General features: G+C 47.2%; 1 protein-coding gene across 1 annotated transcript; it reads left to right on the plus strand.

Annotated features, from left to right (window-relative positions):
• Positions 1–10,100: 10,100 nt before the first annotated feature.
• Positions 10,101–12,568, plus strand: LOC109775273 (tetraspanin-2). Its single transcript, XM_020334023.4, has 2 exons — positions 10,101–10,798; positions 12,025–12,568. The coding sequence occupies exons 1-2, from the start codon at positions 10,172–10,174 to the stop codon at positions 12,325–12,327; spliced, it is 930 nt and encodes a 309-aa protein (XP_020189612.1). The 5' UTR covers positions 10,101–10,171; the 3' UTR covers positions 12,328–12,568.
• Positions 12,569–18,986: the final 6,418 nt, after the last annotated feature.

Here is an 18,986-nt window from a genome sequence, read left to right on the forward strand (position 1 = left end):
TTTTGAAGATCTCGTCGAGGCGGATTTAATGGTGAAAACGGATTTTTAATTTGCTTTTTTAATTAGGAGATAAAATATTTTTAAGCCGAAAAACAAAAAGATTTCTGCTGATGTCATCTGTTCATACATGGCAAAATGAGTGGTTATGGAGGTGTGTGGGCGATGTGCAAACGCCCACACATGTGGGCGTTAGTTTTTCCGTATTTATATTGGTGTTAAACCTACTGTATTCCAACTTCTCTATGGTTTATACCCTACGATACTAGCCATAGATTCATCAAAATAAGCAAACAACACACGAAAAACAGAATCTGTCAAAAACAGAACAGTCTATAGCAACCAGATTTGTTCGAATACTTCTGGAACTCCAAAAATTCTGAAAAACTAGGACAACCTGGAAAATTTGTATATTGATCTACTGCAAAAATAATTGGTATTTTATCACGTTCTGGTGAATTTTAACAATTATTCTCGTGAGCGTAAAGTTTCTGTCTTTTTCAGCAAGATCAAACAACTATCACCCAAGAAGATCCTATTGGTTCTACTTGGCACAAACACTAATTAAAACATGAAAACACATATAAACAGAGGCTAGATGAATTATTTATTACTAAACAGAACCAAAAAGCAAGAAACAAAAATAAAATTGGGTTGCCTCCCAACAAGCGCTATCGTTTAACGCCCCTAGCTAGGCATAAAGGCAAGAATAGATCTAGGTATTATCATCTTTGGTAGGTAATTCTTCAATTGAACACTTATAACCCTTAGGAGTTTCCTTCTTTTATTAATGATCAAACTCCTAGTCAAGAAATCGAGAAAATCCTTTGTAGCAAAAGGTTCCTTAATGATAGCGAGAAAGTTGGGGTGAACACTTATGGATTTGAGATCCGCATTTCCCTTACTAGAAGTTTCACCCTTATTTTTAGGAATATACATCAATTTGGCAATTTTAGCATTAGAAGGTTTTGGAGTATTTTTCACGGAAGAAGAGGCAGACCCTAAGTTGGTAATAATATCCTTAATTTTATCAATTCTTGTGGAATCTTGATCTATCTTTTTGTTAACTATGGGCTCCTTTTCTTTAAAATTTTTAGGAGCAAGTCCTACCTTAGATCCGTATTGGGTAATTTGCTTGTGGATCTTTTTATCCAAATTTTCAATCGACTCTACAGTAGCAACTTTATTTTCAATAATTTCAAGCTTTTGCATCACATGTTCCAAAGTTAAAATAGTTCCATTTACCAAAAGAGGTGGTGGGCCAAACAAATCTATCATAGCATTATAAGAATCAAAGGTATAGCTACCCAAGAAATTCCCTCCGGTAATGGTATCAAGAATATTTCTGTTCCAAGGAGTGATGCCTACGTAAAAATTGCGAAGAAGAACGGAAGTAGATTGCTTCCTAGTAGATCTATTCTGAGCATTGCAAATTCTATGCCAAGCATCTTTTAGATTTTCTCCCTCTCTTTGTTTAAAATTAAGAACTTCATGATTGAGATTGCTAACAATGATAGAAGGACTGGCCATGACGACACACGGCGACATAAGAAACAAGCAAAACGAGGCAAATGGAAAAAGAGGGCGAATAAAACGGCAAGGGTGAAGTGGGGGAGAGGAAAACGAGAGGCAAATGGTAAATAATGTAATGCGAGCGATAAGAGTTGTGATGGGTACTTGGTATGTCTTGAATTGACTTGACTTGGTGTAGATCTCCCCGGCAACGGCGCCAGAAATCCTTCTTGCTACCTCTTGAGCACTGCGTTTGGTTTTCCCTTGAAGAAGAAAGGGTGATGCAGCAAAGTAGCGTAAGTATTTCCCTCAGTTTTTGAGAACCAAGATATCAATCCAGTAGGAGACTACACGCAAGTCGCCTCGTACCTACACAAACAAATAAGAACCTTGCAACCAACGTGATAAAGGGGTTGTCAATCCCTTCACGGCCACTTGCAAAAGTGAGATCTCATAGAGATAATAAGATAAATATTTTTGGTATTTTTATGATAGAGATTGAAAAGTAAATATTGAAAAAATAAGCGGCGACAGAAATAGCAAGTTGGCGGGAGATTAATATGATGGAAGATAGACCCGGGGGCCATAGGTTTCACTAGTGGCTTCTCTCAAGATAGCATAAGTATTACGGTGGGTGAACCAATTACTGTCGAGCAATTGATAGAAAAGTGCATAATTATGAGAATATCTAGGCATGATCATGTATATAGGCATCACGTCCGCGACAAGTAGACCTAAACGATTCTGCATCTACTACTATTACTCCACACATCGACCGCTATCCAGCATGCATCTAGAGTATTAAGTTCATAAGAACAAAGTAACGCATTAGGCAAGATGACATGATGTAGAGGGATAAACTCAAACAATATAATATAAACCTCATCTTTTCATCCTCGATGGCAAAAATACAATACGTGCCTTGCTGCCCCTGCTGTCACTGGGAAAGGACACCGCAAGATTGAACCCAAAGCTAAGCACTTCTCCCATTGCAAGAAAGATCAATCTAGTAGGCCAAACCAAACTGATAATTCGAAGAGACTTGCAAAGATAACAAATCATACATAAAAGAATTCAGAGTAATTCAAATATTGTTCATAGATAATGTTGATCATAAACCCACAATTCATCGGATCTCGACAAACACACCGCAAAAAGAATTACATCGAATAGATCTCCAAGAAGATCGAGGAGAACTTTGTATTGAGATCCAAAGAGAGAGAAGAATCCATCTAGCTAATAACTATGGACCCGAAGGTCTGTGCTAAACTACTCACACATCATCGAAGAGGCTATGGTGTTGATGTAGAAGCCCTCCGTGATCAATTCCCCCTCCGGCGGAGCGCCGGAAAAGGCCCCAAGATGGATCTAACGGGTACAGAAGGTTGCGGCGGTGGAAATAGGGTTTCGTGGTGCTCCTGGATGTTTTGGGGGTATATGGGTATATATAGGAGGAAGAAGTAGGTCGGTGGAGCTGCGAGTGGCCCACGAGGGTGGGGGCGCGCCCAAGGGGGTCTGGCGCGCCTCCCTGCCTCGTGGCCTCCTCGCTTCTTTCTTGACGTCCACTCCAAGTCCTCTGGATCATGTTTGTTCCAAAAATAACTCTCCCGAAGGTTTCATTCCGTTTGGACTCCGTTTGATATTCCTTTTATGCGAAACACTGAAATAGGCAAAAAAAACAGCAATTTGCACTGGGCATTCGGTTAATAGGTTAGTCCCAAAAATAATATAAAAGTGCTTAGTAAAGCCCATTATACATCCAAAACAGATAATATAATAGCATGGAACAATCAAAAATTATAGATACATTGGAGACGTATCACCTCTCCTCCTTGAGGAAATCTCAGCGCAACTCACAAGTAGCACTACTACGTCACCAAGCAGCTCGCGAACCACGGAGGTACGGCTCCTTACATCATAGATGTTAACGTGGCGCCGCTCTTCTCCGACTATTCTTCGCTGGGCTCATCCTGGCGAGGACGGCGAGCGGAGAGCAGATGGGTGCCCGCACGCTATTTGCTGCAATGCCGAGAGTGGGGGAGCTGGCGTACGACACGGACAGAGAGATGCTCGATATCATCCATGACGGAGCCGAGGGAGGAGGAGGGGCTATGAGGACGTGCAGGTGGAAGACTCGGATCCCACCCAGTTCGGCAACTACCAGCAACAACAGTCCTACACCCACACGGCCACACAATAGTCTTACACCCAGACCTGCGAGACACACAACAACAACAACATTGAGCCGCCGGAGAGCAGCATCCGGAGGGAAGAATGGGAAGAGGGGGAGGTTGAGGACGTCGACGACGATGATCCGGATGATACAGCCGGCGATCCGAAGAAGAAGGGTGGAGGACAAAGCTTCAACGTGCGGGAGAACGAGCTGCTGTGCGATGCATGGTTGGCCAGTAGCCTCGACCCTGTCCATGGCACGGTGGCCTAGCGGTGCACAAATCACCGACCAAGTAAGTTGATCACTAGCCGGATATGCTTTAGTTTTGTTGATCACTAGCCAGATATGCTTTAGTTTTGTTGATCACTAGCCGAACATGCTTTAGTTTTATTGCTCACTAGCCGAATATGCTTTAGTTTTGCTGATCACTATCCGGACATGATTTAGTTTTGTTGCTCACTAGCCAGATATGCTTTAGTTTTGTTAATCACTGGCCAGACATGTATTGTTTTGTTGCTCACTAGACGGATATGCATTGTTTCACTTTTGTAGCCTACTCGTGCTTGTGTGGTGTACAGGAAGTTGGAGAAGAAGTCATTCATCGTAATGCATTGTTGGTTGAAGTTGCATGGGAAGCCGAAGTGGAACCTTTTCATTGTCAAGACTGCCGCTCAAGCCAACGAGGAAGAAACCGGTGACCCTACCGACCTAGCCCAAGAACCGCCGAAGAAGGTTAGAAGAAATTTGCGTGGCAAGACTTTTGAGGAGGAGAGGATGAAGCGAGATGGTGCGGTGGTCAAGTTGACGAAGAGGTTCGAGGAGATCTTGGCGAATAAGGAAGAGGCATGCATAAAGCGCTCAGACATCAAGGAGGAGCGGAAGGCGGAAAGGTTCAAGCAGTTGATGGAGGCGACGGAGAAGAAGATTAAACTCGAAGAGTGGAGGACCATGATCGAAGAGAGAAAGGCGGTGCTCGAGGAGAAGAAGGTCGCGCTCCAGAAAAAGAGGGTGAAGATCGCCGCAAATGCAGAGGACGCCAAGATGTTGAACTTGAATATCGACTCTTTGGATGCCGACGCTAGAATTATCGTGCAATCCGTCCGCTACCAGATGCTGGAGCGGCAGAAAGATGAGTTGGCGGCAGCGGAAGATGAGGACGCGGCGGAGGCGGAGGTGGACGCCAACGCCGAGGCGGCCTACACGGCGGCGACGACACCTTGATCGAGAAGCATCTCGCTGAGATGGCCGGTCCGGCAGAGCAGAAATGCGCGGGCTGCCGGACTAATATTCTTTTGGATTCGGACATGTAAAAACCTAAGCATAGTTGCCTCATTTTGGTTGTGATCGGGGATACGATCTGACGCAGGTGTGATCCGGCGTATTGTGTGGATCATTGTAGATTCGAATTTAAATTTGTTGGCGGACAAAATGCGGCTACGGTTGGATGGCGTTCTCCCGTAACCATGTCTATGGACCAGTCCCTATTCGCTGAAGGATGCGGAAGGAAATTTACGGATTGCATTAGAGATATTGTTGCTCGCCGCCATGGTCGGATCCATGCATCATGTCAACCACAAAAGCGAGATAATGACCCGCCTGATTTTGGACATGTACACATCCGGTAAAGATGGTGCCTAGACACCCGCCGAGCCACCGTGCAGTTATTAGTTTTGAAAAGAAAGAAGGAAAGGATTTCATGGCTTTCTTCTGCATCCATCCATCTGGTTGTCATTCCTCATCCGGCCATTATACAACTGCTAAACACCATCCTCGTTGGCACACTTGTACATATACAACTGCTAGTCTTTTCTCCTTTTATCCCTTTTCCTCTCAACTTTCACTAAAATTCATCTCTTTTGTTTCCTATAAGGCTATAAGCTAGTGGATCGACGTGGCATGTGAAAGCAAAACAAGCATGCCCATGCCATACTCGTCCAAACAATCCCAGTCTCCCACACACGCTGAACGCGCTGGCTGACAAGCCGCTCGGCGCACGATGCGTCGGCAGCGGGGATCAGGATCACACATGCTCTCCCCGGGCCAGCGTGCCAGCCCCAGCAAACCCCGCCACCTTTCCGCAAACGGATACGTTAAAACTCAGTCGACTGAGTTTTAAGGAAGTCTCAGTCGATACCCCAGCCTTTGGATCGCCTGACTCTTAAAGATTCGCGCAGCTGACTTTCTTGTTTGAATTCGGCCCATTAAGGCGCATGCCCAGTCCGTTTGCTTTTGTTTCCCTTCTGTTTTTTGGTTGGGCTCTTTCCTTTTGTCCTTTTTTTGTTCTATCGGGTCTGGTTGTTCATTGGGTCTGTTTTTTGATTGCTTTCGCTTTTTGTTTCTCTCTTTAAAAAAATTCATTCGTTGTTGACTTGTTTTTGTAGTATAAACTGGGGCAGGTTTGACCGCGGAGTTAGTGGGCTGGTGGGTTGAATGCAAGTACCGAATATACACCTACGTCAAAATGTTTATATTTCTATTTTTTGTTTTGATTTTGTTTCTTTTTAAATTTTCCATTGTTTTTATGTTTTCATTTTACTTTTTTTTGCTTCATTCTTTACATTTCTTGATATTTCTTATTCCTTTTCCTCAAACATTGTTTCACGGTTTATGAACCATATATTCCACTGTATTGATTTTTTTAAATCTGCAATATTCTAACATAGACTTTCAAAATGGACATTTTTTTGTGCATAATTTATTTTAAATATGTGATGACCATGTTTATTTCATGTGTATGTACGTATATATGCGAATATATTCCCATTTTTGTATGTTAATGCATGTCGGTTGACATGCTTTTTAACAGGAATTTTATATTTAAACCTTTTTCGTCTTGTCCCTGTGGCATTTATTATTATTTTTGCATTTTGTCTTATCACTTTTTCCTTGTCTTCTTTTTAATGGTCTTTTTTTAAACCTTCTTTTTGCTAACAACAAGATCCTTGCTATACATTTTTTTGCATATTGTCTTATCACTTTTTGTTGCCTTTTTTAAAGATTATTTTAAACCTTTTTCTTGCTAACAACAAGATTCTTGTTATCCATTTTGTTTTTAATATTTCTTAAACAACAATTTTATTTTGAGATTTGAAAATATTGCCATCTGGTCACACAAATTGCCCCCGGATGCAACTGCATGTCTTCAATGCCTCACAACTAAGTGACATTTCGTCGCGGTGGGGTGGGGGTGAGGGGGCAGCTGCATGTCTACCACTAGGCACAAAAATACAGAGTGTTGCCTTTCGACTATAACATGTATTTTTCAATGCAACCACAACTTTGTGGTGTTTTGTCGGGGAAGAGGCAGTTGCAAAGCCTGCAACTACAAGTGTCGCCCCCCAATGCAACTCTGTGGTGTTCTGTCGAAAGGGGTTGTTGCATGTCTGTCACTAGTCATGCAACTACAAATGTTGTTCCATCTGTAACTTCATGTCTTCAAACCATCTGCAACTTTGTCGATTTTATTGAGAGGGGCAGGTGCATGTCAACCACTAAGCATGTAACTGTAGGTCTCTCCCCCATTGCAACTCTGTGGTGTTTTGCCGCAATGGGTAGTTGCATGTCTGCCACTAGTCATGCAATTACAAGTGTTGCCCCTCCCCCCACCCCCCGCGCGCGCATAGCAACTGCATGCCTCCAACACAACTACAACTATGTGGTGTTTTTGTCGGTGTGTGTGGGAGTGGGGGGTAGTTGCATGTTTTCCACTGGCCACACAACTGCAAGTGTTTCATCAACTGCAACTGCATGTCTTAAACAAGGCCGCAACTTAGTGGTGTTTTGTCGCCAGGGGGGAGGGGGTAGTTGCATGTTTGCCACTAGGCACGCAACTGGAAGTATTGACCTTGATTGCAATTACATGTCTTCAGTATGACCGCAACTTAGTGGTGTTTTGTCGGGAAAGGGCAGTTGCATGCCTACCACTGGGCACGAAACTTCAAGTGTCGTCTGTGACTGCAACCGCATGTCTTCAAAACGACCCAAATTAATTGTGTTTGACGGGGGAGGAGGCGTTTGCATGTCTGACACTAGGCACACAGTTACAAGTGTTGCCCCGATTGCAACAGCACTACAACCCAATGGCATTTTGTCAGAGGAAGGGGCTTGAATGCCTGGCACGAGGCACGCAACTGCAAGTGTCTTTTGTGAATGAAACTGCATGTCTTCAATGCGACTGCAACTCAGTGTTGTTTTGTCCGGGGAGGGGGCGGTTGCATGTCTGCTATTGTCCATGCAACTGTAAGTGTCACTCCCGACTGCAACTGCATGTATGATACTGGCCATGCAATTGCAAGTGTCGCCCCCGATTGCAATTGCATTTCTTCTACTGGCCACACAATTTTAAGCGTCGCCGCCGACTGCAACTGCATGTTTTCAACATGTCTGCATCTTAGTAGTGTTTTGTTGGGGGAGGGGCTAGTTGCATGTCTGCCACTAGGCACGCAAATGCAAGTGTCGCCCCCGACTGCAACTGCATGTCTACGACACAACTTCAACTCTGTGTTGTTTTGTCCGGGGAGGGTGCGGTTGCATGTCTGCAATTGTCCACGCGACTGCAAGTGTCACTCCCGACTGCAACTGCATGTATGATACTGGTCATACAATTGCAAGTGTCGTCCCTGCAACTGCAGTTCTTCTACTGGCCACACAACTTCAAGTGTCGCCCGACTGCAACTGCATATTTTCAACATGTCCGCAACTTAGTGGTATTTTGTCGGAGGGAGGGGCTAGTTGCATGTCTGCCACTAGGCACGCAAATGCAAGTGTAGCCCCCGACTGCAACTCAGCGGTGTTTTGTTGGAGGGAAGGGGTGGTTGCATGTCCGCCACTAGGCACGCAATTGCATGTATTTCAACATGTCCACAGCTTAGTGATGATTTGTTAGGGGAGGGGGTATTTGCATGTCCACCACTAGGCACGCAACTGCAAGTGTCTCCCCCGGTTGCAACGGCATGCCTTCCACACGGTTGCAACTCAGTGGTGTTTTATTTCAAATTGTGCATGTCCGCCTCGGCGTGCAACTGCATGCACTGCATCTCACATGCAACTACAAGCGCACCAACTTAACTGTGTAGAAGGATTAGAGGTGTGTGGTGTCCCGATATGTGTGTAATTTATTAAGTTTTATCTTACTTATTTTTACTGTATCATTGTTTGCAAACCCGCCGGTTGCACGTAATTGCATTACGGTTATATGTGTGTAGATTATCTTTTTGCTTAAATACTTGTATTTTTTTTCGAATGCGGATTTGGTGAATATGGTTCCACGCGCATCCCTTATGAATAGTAAATTAAAAATACTGAAAAAACAAAAAATATCTGATTTTGTTTTCTAACATACATAGTCAACTGATATACTTGCATATGAAGTTTCACGAAAAATGACATCCATGGAAATCTGGGCAAAAGTGACAAAATTGAAGCTATTTTAAAAAACACTATTTGATGAATAGTATGGTCTCACTTGTATTTTCTTCACTAAAAATACCACATATGTCAATACTTCACGAAACTTCACACGTGAGTAGAATGGCCGACCAAATTTGATACCTCAAAATTTTAGAATCTTTATTTATTTCTAGTATTTTTTCATTTACTATTCACACGGGTGCACGTGGAACCATGTCCACCTTTGTATTTTTGTATTTTTTTTCTCTAATATTAAATCACCATAAGCTGTATGCCCATAGCTCACACGGTCACACCCAAATACAAGCAGCGTATACGAGGATTTTCCGGCGAACAAAAAGAATACAAGATTTTGAACACAAGAAAGCTGCATCACTTGTCGAGCTGAAGCTAGTTAGCAAAATACACTTACAAGGACAGTACATTTTTTTTTAGGCAAACAAGGGCAGTACGTACTAGCAAGAGAAAAACAATCTGGCAACAATGTAATGGTGCGCAAGAGAAAAGGTGGGACGAAAGCCCAGTACGGGACCAGGCCAGCCCATCACGAAGACAAGACATAACAGTTTCAGACAAAAAAAGGCTGGAAAGTACACTCGTGAAGTCTAAGTCGACTGAGACCTAGGACCTATTCGGCAACCCTCTAGCTCCCTCGGATCCTCAACTCCTCAGCTCAACTCCTCCGCCCAACTCCTCGTTGAAAAAACCCAGAGTTCAGAAACGTTTGACAGCACAGCTTCTCGATCGGGAGCACTGGCATGGGCTGGCAGCTGATTCGGTTTTGATGTGGCCCAGCTCGAGCGATAAGCTGCAGCGAACCGGTACGCTAGCTCACTTGGCGGTGGCATGCAGCCGTAATTCCAGTCAACTCTCGCTCCTTTGATTTTTCAGAGCAGTAGATGTCTAGCTCCTCAGTTCCTCGTAAAATACAGTACGCTCCGCTCCCAGCTTCTTTTTCTTAACTCCAGGAGTTAACCCGTTCGGCACAGCTCCAAAGCTGGAGTTAGTGGAGTTGGGAGCTGGAGTGCAACCGAACAAGCTCCTAGACAAACCCCTTCCGCAAAACCGCAAACCCCTTTTATGCCATCCCCACCCACGAAGGAAGCCCGCACCGCAGACGCCCCGCGCCGCGTCAAGAACACACAGAGAGGACGAAGCACGGTCTGGGAGAGCGAGAGCCGCAGCGGCGAGGTTCCAGCCATGGCGGTGAGCAACAACATCACGGCGTGCGTGACGCTGATGGCGCTCATCTGCGCCGTCCCCGTCATCGCCTCGGGGGTGTGGTTCGCGTCGGCGCAGGGGGAGGAGTGCGCGCGGCTGGCGCGCTGGCCTGTGGCCATCCTGGGCGGCCTCATCCTCCTGGCGGCGCTGGCGGGCTTCGTCGGCGCCTACTGGAACCGCCGCCGCCTCCTCGCCTTCTACCTCTTCGCCATGGCGGCGCTCATCGCCCTCCTCATCGCGCTCCTCGTCTTCGCCTTCGCGGTCACCCGCGGCTCCGGCGCCTACCCGGTGCTCGGCCGCGAGTACGACGAGTACCGCCTCGACGGCTTCTCCATGTGGCTGCGCGGGTACGTCTCCGACGACCCCGCCCGCTGGGAGGGGATTAGGTCCTGCCTCGCCGTCTCTGACACCTGCAAGAAGCTCGCCCGGCAGGCCGGCTACGTCACCGCCGACCAGTTCTACCAGTCCCACCTCACGCCGCTCCAGGTGCGTACTGTATTACCCATCACTTATTAATCCCAGTCCTTCTCGTCACTAGTATTTTTTTTGTTGATTTTTGCGGGGAAGCATATTTGAGTGTTAGCTGAATGATGCCACTATGTACTAGAACTAGCTAGGAGTAGCAGTTTCACATTTACTGCTTCTTACAACCTGCAAGAAACTTACTAGTACTCCTATCATCGTTGTTTAGCCATAGATTCATCAAATACTCCCACCTCCTCAAACATAGGATTCCACAAAATGAACACGTCAAAATCACACTGTTTCGACTGAAACTGTTGCCATACTACTCCACTAGATATGATGTGAGCGAACGCATCGGTAGTGACACCTGTAACCGAAACAAGACGATGAGGGGTGCTTTAGAAGGATCCGGGCATGAGGTTATCTTGGCTCTTGGAGATGCTACTAGACGATGAGGAGGGGAATCCATCCGGTGGCAACTTTCTGACAGGGCACAAAAAAAGCGGCGGCCATTGTTCACGGTCACTGTGATGTGGGCCATTCGGTTTCTGCCAAGTGCCAAATGGTCTTGAGGGGAATCCGCGCGTAGGCCCATGTAATTAAGCCCTTTCTGGAACAAATCTGACACTGATTTAGACTGCGAATATAATTGAGTACGTGATGGGCAATTACTTGGTGGCGTATCAATGCTACTTTTCACTCTAATCCCCCGAGAGAAAGCTTAAACAATACTCCTACTACTAGTATATATGGCAACAGAACCATGGAAGAGTTGCTGTCCCAAGAAGAAGAAATGGACGGGACAGTGCCGGGGACAAGGGTCGCATGGGTCGGTGCGTGGGGGCTTGTGTTTAGTTCTAGAGTCGTGTGTTAATTACTCCTGCTTATCATCTTAGTTCTGGTGTCGAGGGCACTTTGAGCTCGGTTCTGCAGTGGCCGCACGCAGCATCTCGATGTCCTCATCTGAGGAGGGTTTGTCTGCCTCTGTTTGCCCCCGCGTGTTCCGGAGCTTTGGTCTCTCAGACGTTCATGCACCATCTCTAGGAAACTCCACCTCACGTGATTAAGAGAAAAGAAAATTAGTACTACTACTTCAGATCCAGCCACTGACTGAGATGGATGCATGAACGTCGCAGGATGACTGATTCCTGTTAAATTTCTCAGCATAACAATAATTACTAGTAAGCTGAAACGTGGGCTCTGAGTCTCTGACAACTGACGGAGCTTGTGGTGTGGTGTGGATGCAGTCGGGCTGCTGCAAGCCCCCGTCGGTGTGCGGGTTCGGGTACGTGAGCCCGACGGTGTGGACGAACCCGGCGCGGCCGGCGTCGGACCCGGACTGCGGCCTGTGGGGCAACGACCCGGCGCAGCTGTGCTACGAGTGCGAGTCGTGCCGCGCGGGCCTCCTGGCGGCGCTGCGGAGCCAGTGGCACAAGGCCAACATCGCGCTCGTCGTCGCCACCGTCTCGCTCGTCTTCCTCTACCTCATCGGCTGCAGCGCATACAAGAACGCGCACGCCGAGGCCATCTACCGCCGCTACAAGTGGTGATTCCTATCACGAATTTGTTCCCATGTAATATTCTTGCTTCGAATTAGTAGTAGCAGCTTGGTAACTGGTTGTAAGCTAGTGGAGGAAGATGGACACTTAAGATTTATGGTTTGCGCATGCATGTTTCGTGGAGAATTTTAGCGAGATGCATGCGCTGTTGGTGTTGATGTCCATGTTGTAATATGCAGTAGAGATGTGCTTCAGATTTATGGTTAAGAATTTTAGTATTATGTTCTGCTGATCTCGTGGCTTGATTAGAGCAACCCCAATGGGGCGACCCATTTCGTCCGCGGCGTCCGTTTGGGTCGGCGCGGACAAAAAAGCCGGCCCAACGCGCCGACCCAAACGGACGCGCGTCCGCTTTCGTCCGTCTGCCGACCCATTCCTGGCCCATTTTTGAGCCTGATTTGTGTCGGCGCGGACACAAGACGGACGCGCGCTCGCCATCTTTCTTCACCGGGCCCGCTGGTCGGTGGCACAGTGGATTCACATCCTCGCCCGCCTGCTACGTCGCCGACGCCGCCGGCCATTTTTTCAGATTAAAATGGATACATAGATAGTTTTAGCGTACACAGAAAAAGACCACTAGTCATCGCTTTCTGACTCCGACTCGGTAATGTCCTACTCCGACGTCTGAAGGTAGGTGTCAGCAAGCTGCTCGTCTTCAAAGTCTCAACCCGACATTTCTCGTAGCTTCAGTTTCAATTGAGCTGCCTGCTTCCGCGAACGCTTGTCCTCCCGATAGGCGGCTCGCTCCCTCCTCCTCGCTTCCCTCTCCGATCTCAATTGCTTGTAGAACTGGCGCTCGTCGACGATGTCATGTGAGAAGCCTCCGCGCCACACCACCAAGGCTTCCACGTCCTTCTTTGCGATGGCGACGCGACGCTGCCGCCTTCGGTGGACACGACGATCCTCGTCGGTGAAAAGCCGCGGGAGAGGCGCCAGTTCCTGCGCCCGCTGGCTCGACACGTTGGGAAAATTCATATCCCGATGAGGCCTCAGGAGGCGCCACGCCGCCGCGTCATGCGCGCGGGCCGCCTCCTCTGCGGTGTCGAAGGTGCCGAAGACGAGACGTTTCTCGCGAAATCAAATCTCGGCGGAGAAGGCGCCGGAGCGGCGCTCGCGGACTCCGCAAAAATCCGAAGCGCCCAGGCGGCGGATCGACATGGTGGCGCAGATGCGGCGAGAGTGGGCGGCGGACAGAGTGGAGGGAGCGCCTTCTTTATAGCAAGCGCCGGCCGCGGCGCGCGCGAACCTTCCCCGCTCGCTGGAGCGTCAAAACCAGCGCGCGCTAGGCCGCTTTCCCCTGCGCGCGAACCTTTTTCGCGCGCTGGAGCGCCAAAACCAGGGCGACGACATGATTTTAAACGCGCGCGGGCATGAAATGGGTCGGCCCGTTGGATGCACTGCCGACCCAAAACTAAAAAAGGACGGACGGCGGGCGGGCGACCGACCACAACGGACAAAAAGCGGACAAAAATGCCATCCGTTTGGGTCGGCCCGTTGGAGTTGCTCTTACTCCTAGAACTGCACCATTCATCAGTTGAGAGTTGAAACGGGACGAATCTCATCTCACTTCGTCCGTATGCATCACTCTGATGTAGAGGCCGGGAGATCCTCCTTTTCGAAAAAAAAATTCTCACTTCGTACCTGTTGTTAATTGTGTGACTGGTTCTATTTTGTCAGGATGTGGCTGCACTGCACTAGCATCTGTTTTCTCGTGAGAGCACAGTTCTTGCTTTCTTACACTGTACGCACGAGTTGATCGACAATGCATGTTACCATGGCACGTGACTAGACTCACAAGGCCCCCTACCTGGTCTCAGTCTCGTTCGTCTGAGAGAGGCCCCGGTAACTGGAGTGGACACACCTAAAACAGCAACACCAATTATAATGTTGAACACGTGTATGTATATACAGGGTCATGTATTGTCACGTCTACTTTCTTCAACCTGTACCATATAGCCCCGCAAAAAAAAAAACCCTATACTCTATAGGTTGGTAGATGGTGAGGTAGCCCTTGTATCTCCGTTATACGAAGATACAAGGGTGCACTACATCGACTTGTCTCCCAAGCTATATAGTAAACAGAGGTACAAAGTTTATAAAGCAACAACCAAGCAAGTACACGGTCAAATGATATAAGATGATGAGGTAGTCCTCTTACAAAGCCGATCCTGAGATATCCGGCACACGTAGAACATATGCGACTATGCTACCAACAATGAGCACCGGACGAACTAAACACCATCACACTACGACCTAGCACACCTAAACTCCACGGCAACGCCCCCAAGAAGGAGAACAACGTAGAGCATCGCCGTTGCCGAGTCCACACGGGACAAATGTTTACACCGCAGAACCCTAGCAAGGAGAGAAGAACCACAACGACGTCTTCAAAAAGAGCAAGGCACCTGTCGGTGTCAAAACCGGCAGATCTCGGGTAGGGGGTCCCGAACTGTGCGTCTGAGGATCGAAGGTAACAGGAGACAGGGACACGATGTTTACCCAGGTTCGGGCCCTCTTGATAGAGGTAATACCCTACTTCCTGCTTGATTATCTTGGATGAATATGGAGTTTACAAGAGTTGATCTATCTCGAGATCGTAATGGCTAAACCCTAGATGTCTAGCCTGTATGATTATGATTGCCCCTACGGACTAAACCCTCCGGTTTATATAGACACCGGAGGGACCTAGGGTTGTACAGAGTCGGTTTACAGAGAAAGGAATCTTCATATCCAAACGCCAAGCTTGCCTTTCACGTAAAGGAGAGTCCCATCCGGACACGGGAAGAAGTCTTCTGTCTTGTATCTTCATGGCCCATTAGTCTGGCCCACATCACATAGCCCGGACGCCCGAGGACCCCTTAATCCAGGACTCCCTCAGTAGCCCCTGAACCAGTCTTCAATGACGATGTGTCCGGCGCGTAGATTGTCTTCGGCATTGCAAGGCGGGTTTCGGTTCTATATCCGGCGTATCTCGTAGTAGGGGTCCTAAGCTAGGCGTATGGGAGCGATGGTAACATGGACACAGGGTTTACCCAGGTTCGGGCTCTCTCGAAGAGATAATACCCTACATCCTGCTTTTGATTGTATTGATATGGGTGTAATACAGAGTACATATATCTACCACGAGATTGTAGTAATGAATATATGATTGTCTATTGACTAGCCTAGCCTTGGTTTATATAACACACCAAAGGCCTAGGGTTTTAGGAGAGTCCTCGTCTTGGACGCCAAGTCTTGTGGGATCTCCCTTGTATGCGGCATGGGCTGCCCGAAGTGGCCCATGAGTGAACCGCCATGGGGGTCCTCGGCCCGATCCAGCTGGTCGGGAGACGACGTGGTGAATACCCCCTAGTCCAGGACACCGTCAGTAGCCCCCTGAACCGGTCTTCAAGTTAGGAACACTCCTCGATTCTTCCGAACTGTTTTTCATCTTCGGTCGTCGGCCTTGAAAACTGGTTCAACAAATCTTCTTATCTTCGATCTTGAGGATCGCCGAAATGAATCTGAAGAGTTTACACGTCGGGTATCCGAGGAGCCCCTTTAAGTTCTCGGCCTTTATCAATGCCTTGTTATTTTTACGCCCACCTCGGGTTTGAAGTTGTTCCCCTACAGCGGTGTCCTCTTGCATCCGAGCCCCAACGCCGGACTGCATTCGAGGTATCTTTTGCAGCCGAGCACCAACGCCAGACTGTATCCGAGCTCCAACGCCGGACTATGTCCAAGCTCCAACGCCGGACTATATCCGAGGTGCCATAGATCACCTTGGTTCAAAAAGTTTTAGCCGAGCTTAATGCTGGAAATGCCCTCTAAGGAGCCAGCCACTTGCATCCGAGCTGTATGTTGAACTGCTTCCGAGGTGGCTCAGCACCTCGGGCATGGGCTGATTGTTTGCGGATTTTATTTTTGATGCGTATAAATTTATTTGCTGACGAGATGTATTGCCAGTAGCCCTCAAGGTGTCTGTCGGCCTAAAATCCAAGATGCACCTGAAGGAAAATATGAAACCGCTGATCCTAGTAGCTTCTGAGACTCAGGTCGTAAAATCGGCCTGAGGATCAAGTCCTAGCTCGGCAGCATACATAGGAATAGAAACGCAATGTAATATATTAGAGGTAATAGTGATCAGCGGACGGGCCCCTGAGAGAGGGTCGTGAGAAGTCGCCGTGATATATCAGCTTGACGCCGGATAAGTCCCATATGGTACTTATTGTTGTCCGAAGATGCGCTTGCCCATAGTTCGGTTATGCCGAACACTCAGCACTTTGAATTTTCTGCATTGAATAGGGAATGCAGTAGTCTCCGAGACACTGGACGGGTGGCAACACCAGATCAGGGGATCAATGTACCACTTTAATATTTTGTAAATGATAAGCACGAAGCCCAGTAGCCCCCGAGCCTTAATGTGGGCACGGTGGCCGAATTAAGGATCGATATCCAGAGTAAAATCACAACGTATGTGTAATGATTCTATGTATCCAAGTTCTCTACATCATTAATTCTCAGATCCGCATTGTACAAAACTTTGTTGACCGACCATCGGCTTCAATCTCCTCTGCCAGCAGCCGAGGAGTGTTTGTCCTACTTTATAAAGCCTTTATGAGGGCAAAGGTTTACGGCAAACAAGGCAATCCGGCCATACGGTTTTATAAACAAAGGTACGCAGAGAGATATGTTATATTACTTTTTAACGTAAGAAACATCTTTCAAAGAAAATAGTCCCGCTATCGGTTCCTTTCTTTGGGTTGTCATGCTAAGCATGATCATGAAACCTCAGCTCTGATCAATGTGGGAGCAAAATATTGAAGATTTAGTTTGGGGAATGTTCCTGAACTATGTGGTCTTTAGAGAACCTAAATTTTCACTTCCTCGTTGCCGACCAATTATATCCTTTAAGATCGCTAGCTTTCGGCTTCACCCAGTCCGAGGTACTAACTCGGATGTCCCGGTAGTAACAATCACAAAGGTGCTCCCTTTACCACCTAGCCGAACCATCGGGAACGTAGGGGTAAGCACAAGAGCCAGGCAACCCAGCTTGGCCAAAATCTTAAGTCAAATTGATGCATATTTATGACTTTATAACAATGATTACGGAAGGCAACCCTCATATATTAAATACAAACGCTGATGATATGTCAATTTTGACACGTTGCGACCGTTTATCAGTTGAAAGTGGCCCATCGTCGGCTTCCACCCCTTGTAGATGCTACACAGGGTGTTTCCGTAATAACAAAACAACCCTTGGCCGACGTCTCGGTGCCCGAAGGCGGTTGTGTTAGCGGAAACGAGGCGATCAGATATGCGGGCTTTATAACTTTCACTTAGTCATAGGAGCTTTAAACTGGGGAAGCTAGCTACGAGCCCCCGGTTAGTGTTCGGCACTGACCGAAGTCAAGCTGATAACACTTTGGCCAATGTTATGAAAGGCCCATCGTTTATCACGGGGTAATCAGTATCGATCTATAGTTTGACACCGTCATCGGATCGCTGACCAGTTTACGCCCATTGTGACAGTCAGTTTCCGGCTTTCTCCACTGATGTGCTTAACCATTCGAGCTGGAAGCATAATCGCAGTGGTTCTCCCTTTGCACACCTAGGCGAACAATCGGGAACGTAGGAGGCAAGCACACGAGCCGAGTGACCCAACTATTGACCGAAGACACAATTCGAAACCGATGCATATATAGCAATATCTAAGAGTGTTTTTGCCGAATCTCTAAAGGTGTCCGGCGTTGTACTGCGAGACTTATGCTGAAAACACACAAATAGTTTAAAAGTGCCATAGGCTTGGAAAACCAAAAACTTCAGTAAAAACTTGACATCCGAACTAGATCAAGTGTTCGGTGCCAATCCAAAAATTGGTCTTAGAGAAAAAATGTGCTTCTGTTGTGCTTTAACATGACACATCCTATCTCAAGACTTCAAGCGGGTCAGCCTACGGCTTCAACCTCCTACCAAATGTGGAGTACTTCTCGTTAGGCCAGTTTAGCAAACTAAACTGTAGCGACTTTGAGAGAGAAGGCTCCCCGGCTATTGACCACACACTCGCGTCGAAAAACGGAGTGATAGAAAAAGACTTTGCAACGACTAAGAAGAAGAACACTTATTATAAAACAACTCACATAAATTTAATAGCCCCCAAGTGATTTGGGTAAAAGAATTTTATGTAGAATGATTGTATGTACCGAAGTACTTATATCATATTTGTGTTCACCCGAACTTTAAACGTGTCTTAACCGACCATTGGCTTCTCCCTCTTCGGTCAAGGGCCGAAAAGTGTTATGTACTCCACCTGTCGAGAATATCGACGGTGTTTCCGATAACCAGGCAATCAGGCCATAAGGCTGTAACAGACAAAGCGCGCCCAGGGAACTTATGTTATATTACCGACGAAGTGTAAGAAGCATCTTCAAAGAAAATAGTACCCCCACCGATACCTTTCTTCGGTTGCTCATTGTTACTATGAGACTTGTGCAATAGATTTTTTGTACTCATGAGTTCCGTTGTGTGCCGATCATGATTGAAAACAATAAGAGCGCTATCTTTCGGCTTCACCCATTCCGAGGTCCGAGCTCGGATAACCCGATCGTGACAATCGCAGATGTGCTCCCTTTACTCCCTAGCCGAACAATCGGGAACGTAGGGGTAAACAC

This window comes from Aegilops tauschii, chromosome 6 (genome assembly GCF_002575655.3).
Source record: "Aegilops tauschii subsp. strangulata cultivar AL8/78 chromosome 6, Aet v6.0, whole genome shotgun sequence".
NCBI classification, from domain to species: domain Eukaryota; kingdom Viridiplantae; phylum Streptophyta; class Magnoliopsida; order Poales; family Poaceae; genus Aegilops; species Aegilops tauschii.

What these genes read in the sequence shown, in the direction of transcription:
- LOC109775273 (XM_020334023.4), top strand. Translation starts at nt 10,172, where the DNA reads ATGCCATCCCCACCCACGAAGGAAGCCCGCACCGCAGACGCCCCGCGC. An exon ending in CCCACCTCACGCCGCTCCAG is followed by an intron (nt 10,799 to 12,024) that starts GTGCGTACTGTA and finishes GTGTGGATGCAG; the next exon opens with TCGGGCTGCTGCAAGCCCCC.